This window comes from Amaranthus tricolor, chromosome 7, assembly GCF_026212465.1.
Source record: "Amaranthus tricolor cultivar Red isolate AtriRed21 chromosome 7, ASM2621246v1, whole genome shotgun sequence".
Taxonomy (NCBI): domain Eukaryota; kingdom Viridiplantae; phylum Streptophyta; class Magnoliopsida; order Caryophyllales; family Amaranthaceae; genus Amaranthus; species Amaranthus tricolor.
The window spans coordinates 8,285,973-8,291,972 of record NC_080053.1 but is presented as its reverse complement, the minus strand read 5'-3'; the positions used below and the strand labels follow the sequence as shown (position 1 = coordinate 8,291,972).

General features: G+C 38.5%; 1 protein-coding gene across 1 annotated transcript; it reads right to left on the bottom strand.

The window, feature by feature from the left end:
• Positions 1-274: 274 nt before the first annotated feature.
• On the bottom strand, positions 275-1,148 carry LOC130818452 (uncharacterized). The gene is made up of 3 exons (XM_057684624.1): positions 968-1,148; positions 755-870; positions 275-391 (listed from the first exon to the last, which is right to left on the bottom strand). Exons 1-3 carry the CDS (start codon positions 1,146-1,148, stop codon positions 275-277), a joined length of 414 nt encoding a protein of 137 aa, XP_057540607.1.
• Between the last annotated feature and the right edge of the window lie 4,852 nt (positions 1,149-6,000).

Here is a 6,000-nt window from a genome sequence, read left to right as displayed (position 1 = left end):
GATTGAAGAGATTGGAGAGTTACGGTATTAGAGTGGAGGAAGATGGAAGGATTGAGTGTAGAGGGGAAAGAAAAGGGGATGGGTATTTAAAGAAAATCGTGTTCCTTGCAATCCGACGCCCAGTTCACACGCACCGACAAAAGAGACGAGCCGCCACTTTTGGGGCAACGAGTCGTCGCATGCCTTTTGATTCACTATTTGGCTCATGATTTTATGTCGCGTGAATTATTGGAGATTAGAAACAAGGCAGCGAATCGTCGCCTATGGGGGCGACTCATCCCTTTTGTTCTGTTACCATTTTTCGTATTACAGTGCATTTTTCCCGAGTAGTAGCTTTAGGGAGGTGACTTGTGGCTCTTCTTCTGCCCTTTACACCATTTTTGTATAAAATCTGCACACTAAACAAACAACTAAAGGCAAAATAAACAATGAAAATAATTGAAAATAAATGAAGAAATACGGTTGCCTCCCTCAAAGCGCTTGTTTAAAGTCTTTAGCTCGACGTAGTTCAACCTTGACAACTAGGTCTCAAAAACAATGACTTACTCCTCGCCAACAGGTTCCCCTACAAAGTTGTGCTTAAGCCGGTGGCCATTGATCTTTAATGGTCCATTTTCCCCAATTACCTCAAGAGACCCATAAGGGAACATTTCAGTAATGGTGCATGGTCCGGATCACCTAGACTTTAGCTTACCTGGGAAGAACTTAAGGCCAGAATTAAAAACCATCACTTTCTCAATAACTTTAAACTCACACTAGTAATGCGTCGATCGTGCCATTTTTTTGTTTTCTTTTTGTAAAGCACGTTACTCTCATACGCATCTAGGCGGATCTCATCAATATCATTAAATTCAAGAAGTCTCTTCTCACCTGCACTCATAAGATCAAAATTAAAAGCCCTAACCTTCCAATGAGCTTTGTGTTCAAGTTCTAGGGGGAAGACGACAACGCTTCCCATAGACCAAACGGAAAGGTGTAGTCCCAATTGGGGTCTTAAAAGCCATCCTATAAGCCCATAAGGCGTCATCAAGCTTGTCAGACCAATTTTTGCGAGACTCTTGCAACATTTTTTCAAGAAGAAGCTTTAGATCGTGGTTAGAAATCTCAACTTGCCCACTACTCTGGGGATGGTTGGGTATAGCATACATGTGTAAAACAACATACTTTCTATGAATACTTTTGAACTTTTGCTCTATAAAGCAGGTTCCATGATCACTTATGAGTGCTCGAGGGAAACAAAAATTGTCTTTTTTAAGAATTTGGTCACCAGTTTAGCATTATTTTTCTTAGTAGCAATGGCCTCCACCCAGTTGGAAATATAGTCAACAGCAACAAGTATATACTTGTTTCCAAATGAGGAGGGGAAAAGACACTGTATTTAAACAAATATGTTTTTAGAGATTATGTGCAGGTCGATATCCGGTCGTAATTATGATCGTTGATAGTACCTATGGCTTGGTTCATGAAAATGTACGTGTCAAAAGGATCCAAGAGATGTTAGGAGAGTATATCGCTTGGGATGTAAAATGGAGACAGGAGGTCTACTGTTCCCAAGTTGGATGTTCTAGCAGAACTGGAATTCAAAGACAGCGCACTGTTCCTAATTGGAGTCAGCCTACGTCCACTGAAAATTCTGATTACTATTTAATTATTATTTTTAGTTAATGTATTGAATAAAGTTAATTTGTTGCAATCATAATTTATTAAAGTTAATTCGAAAAATGTTTTCTAAAATAATTTTTCGTATTTACTTAGCATTATTTTAGGATCTATATTTAGTAAATATTGGATTTGCTAAATATAGGAACAACTGCTGTTGAAAAAGTCTTAGCTATTATTATTATTTTTTAGAACCAGTCTTAATATTAGAAAATAGGTTACCATCCCTATTATTAGTAATAAGCAACCGTCCCTATTATTGGAAAGCTCAGCCGTGTCTATTTTTAGCCTAAAGTTCCAGCAGTTATAATTGAAAACAAGGACTGCAGCTGAAAATAGTACAAGGGAACTGCTGCTTAAGGGAACATAAGCTATTATTAGTAAATGGGAACAGCGGTTATTGCTGAATAACCGTGGGCTTGAATTGGTCAAGTTTAAATGCCTATTTTAAAGATTAACTGTAGGAAGACTTGGATTATAGGATCCACATTATTCTTAGGTTAAGGGATTAATGGTTGGGATATTTCTTTTTGTTAGGGATTTTATTTTTTTATAAATAGCAATTAAATTTGGCAGTTCCTAAGCATCCAAGGTATGAGCTTATTCTTACATGCGATTATTGTGGAATTTTTACAAGAAATACTTTGTTTTAAAAATTGCCAATCAACTTTCAATATTTTCTTGTGCAACTTATTGATTTTATTTTAGAGAAGTTTTTATCCTTTTTGTAAGGATTTTTGAAGAGTATTTGTAATTAGACTCGAGTGAGTCTAAGGGGGAATTTGATAGCTTTGAATGAACCTAGTGTGGAGTTTAGCTTTTAGTAAAGCTAAGTTTGTTGCTTTGAGTGAAGCAATTTGTGAGAGAAGAGTTGGCCTATTTGATTCGCTTCGAGTGAAGTAAGGTGTTTATTGTAATTGTAACTAATTGCCTTAAACATAGTGGAGTATTTAAAAATCCCGAGGGGTCGTGGTTTTTCCTTCTAATTAGGCCTAAAAGGTTTCCACGTAAAAATCGTTTGTCTCTTTTAATTATTTCGCTCTAAGTTTAAGCTTTATTTAATTTAATTCAATTCCGCAAAAACAAGGCAAAAACGCTTAAACTAGTGACAACAACAATTCACCCCCCCCCCCCCCCCCCCCCCCCCCCCCCCTCTTGTTGTTGTTCCCGTTCCTAATTGAGTCTACATCAAAAATGGGATGCATTGGCATAGCATTAAACTTATGAAAACTGGCGACTCTTTGACAACGTTCACACATCTTAACATATGTTAGCTATGTGTCTAAAGAGAGTAGGCCAATAGAATCCACATTGTAAAATCTTAGGAAAGGTTTTCGAAGAGGCGGCATGTTCCCCGCAAGTTAGATCATGACAATGCCTGATGATAGAATGTACCTCCATTTCAGGTATGCAACGGTGCAGGATGGCATCTGCACATGCTTAAAACAACAGTGGGTCGTCCCAAAAGTAGTATCTGACATCATGGTAGAACTTCTTCCTTTGGTGTGCACTCAACCAGAAGTTTGCACACCACTAGCTAGGTAGTTCGCTATCTCGACGAACTAATGAGAAACATTAGAATCTGCAAGAACCATTAGTTGATCATCAGGAAGGAATAATCAACGTCATGCATACTTGACACCTCATCCAATACAAATCTAGACAGATGATCGGCCACTGAATTCTCTACTCCCTTCTTATTAACAATCTGCAAATCAAATTCTTAGAGCAACAAAATCCACCGCATTAGTCGGGTTTTAGCATCCTTCGTATTGAAAAGAAACTTAAGAGCAGAGTGGTTAGTATGAACAATAATTTTAGACCCTATAAGATAAGATCTAATCTTCTCTAAAGTATAAACCATTACCAGGAGCTCTTTCTCGGTGGTAGCATAGTTTACCTGTGCCTCATTCAAGTTCTTACTTGTATAGTATATAGCATGCCCATCCTTACGCTGCCCTGACACTGCCCCTACAGCATAGTTAGTAGCATTACACATCTACTCGAGGGGTAGGTTCCAATCAGGAGGTTAGATCACCAGTGCAGATATAAGTGTCTATTTTAACTTCTCCAAAGCAGTCAAATAATCATCAACGAACACAAAAGGCATGTCATTAGCTAACAACTCAGTCAAAGGTCGGGCAATCTCAGAAAAGTCCAGTATGAACATCCTATAATAACCTGCATGCCCTAGAAAACTATGAATCCCCTTCACATTCAATGGAGGGGTAGCTTCTCAATAACCTCAACTTTAGCCTTGTCGACCTCAATGCCTCCATTAAACACCAAATGACCTAAGACTATACCCTGTTTTACCACAAAATGACAATTTTTCCAATTCAAAACCAAGTTGACCTACTCGCATCTAGCATGTACTTTCTCCTGATTGGCTAAGCAATCATCGAAAGAATTTCCATACGCGAATAATTCATCCATAAAAACATCCATGCAATGCTCAATATATTCAGAAAATATGCTCATTATGCAGCGCTGGAAGGTGGCAGGAGCCTTACATAACCCAAATGGTATTCTCCGATAAATAAAGGTACCATAAGGAAATGTGAAGGTAGTCTTTTCCTAATCATCCGGATGAACTGCGATCTAGAAGAATCTAGAGTATTCATCCAAATAAAAAAATGGCAGTGCTTTGCCAACCTTTCCAGCATTTGGTCTCTGAAGGGAATAGGGTAGTGGTCTTTATGGGTGGCTGTGTTCAACTTCCTGTAGTCAATACACACACGCCACCCTGTAACTGTTCTAGTTGGGATCAACTCATATTTCTCATTTTCAACAACAGTCACACCTCACTTTTTAGGGACAACCTGTACTGGGGATACCCACTTGTTATCAGAGATAGGGTAGATAATCCCAGCATTCAACAACTTAAGAACTTCCTTTTTCACACCCTCATTCGTATTGAGATTGAGTCTTCTCTGTCCCTCTATGGAAGGAGTGCCATCAGGCTCCATATTTATACGCTTAGTGACAATAGACAGACTCATACCCTTAATATTGTCAAGTGTGTACCCAATGGATTTTCAATGCTTTTTAACCAAGTTGACCAATCGGTCCAAATCATTTCCATTTACTTCACTAGTGACAATAATAGGGTTTGTAGAATCATCACCCAAAGAAGTATACTCTAAGTGAGAGGGAAAAGGTTTCAATTCTACTTGAATAGGTATGGAACTCATCTTCAACTCCTTCTTCCCCTGCTCAAACTCAGCCAACTGCAAAAACCTCATCAGATAAAACACAATCATGCTCATCAGCTTGATCCTTTAAAGGTTCCTCCCAGCCCAATATCTCTGCAGGAACACCCTCAAGTCCTTCAAGGAACGAATGTACGACATCCATCTCAAAGGCTTCATCATGGTCAGTAAACACATCATCCGCAAATTCAAGTTGACATGTAGACTCACTAGGGACTGTGGACTTCAAAACACCTTCTATAGAAAATTCAACCCTATCCTCCCCCATACTCATCTCTAACTTACCCTTAGCTACATCAATCAAGATTCTAGCTGTCGCTAGGCAAGGTCTACCTAGAATGATAGGGGTCTTAGCATCCTCGGGTATTTCCATGATGACAAAGTCACAAGTACAATCAGCTTACCTACTCTTAGATCAACATCACACAAAATACCCTAAGGATAGACAATGCGGTGAGCTGCAAAGTTATCCTTGTAGGGAACAATTCATTAACATGCCTAAGTCTCCTCTACATGGAATATGGCATCAAACTGACATTAGCACCTAGATTACACAAAGCCTTGTCTACTATAAGAATCCCAATTGTAACAGGTCTACTGAAACTACCGTGATCCTTCAACTTAGGAGACATATCACCAATCATGAAAGAATTAACATTCACCTCCTTAAACACCTAAATCACATCATCAAGTTCTTACTCTAGGAAATAATAGACTTAATAAATTTTAGAAATGCGGGAAGCTCATAAATTGCATCTAAGAAAGGGATTTCAATAGACACGTCTTTTAAAAGCTTTATAAATTTCCAATATTTTATTTCTAAATTAGCTTGTGCCAATTTTTGATGAAATATGAGGAAATGGCGCATACTTAATTAGAAGGTTCGTTACTCTAGACTTGGACTTGACATTATCATCATCGTTCACAAAAATCTTACCATCTACTTCATCAGCATTAGAATCAACGTCTATTAGAAACTCTACATGTAGGTGTCACCTCTTTTAAAGAAGGGTCAACCAATTGCTTACCACTCCTCATCGTCACGGTATTCATCTGGCTGTCTTCCTTGCCATTGTGTTCAGGCTGACTAGGAAAATGATAGGGAGTGCACTAATTCTACTGTTGAGAC

Excerpts from the sequence above, each read along its gene's own strand:
- LOC130818452 (XM_057684624.1), bottom strand. The coding sequence starts at position 1,148 with ATGTATGCTATACCCAACCATCCCCAGAGTAGTGGGCAAGTTGAGATT. Across the intron at positions 871-967 it reads AATTGGGACTACACCTTTCC|GTGAGAAGAGACTTCTTGAA; the intron begins GTTTGGTCTATG and ends TTATGAGTGCAG. Across the intron at positions 392-754 it reads ACGATCGACGCATTACTAGT|ATTTTATACAAAAATGGTGT; the intron begins GTGAGTTTAAAG and ends TTTAGTGTGCAG.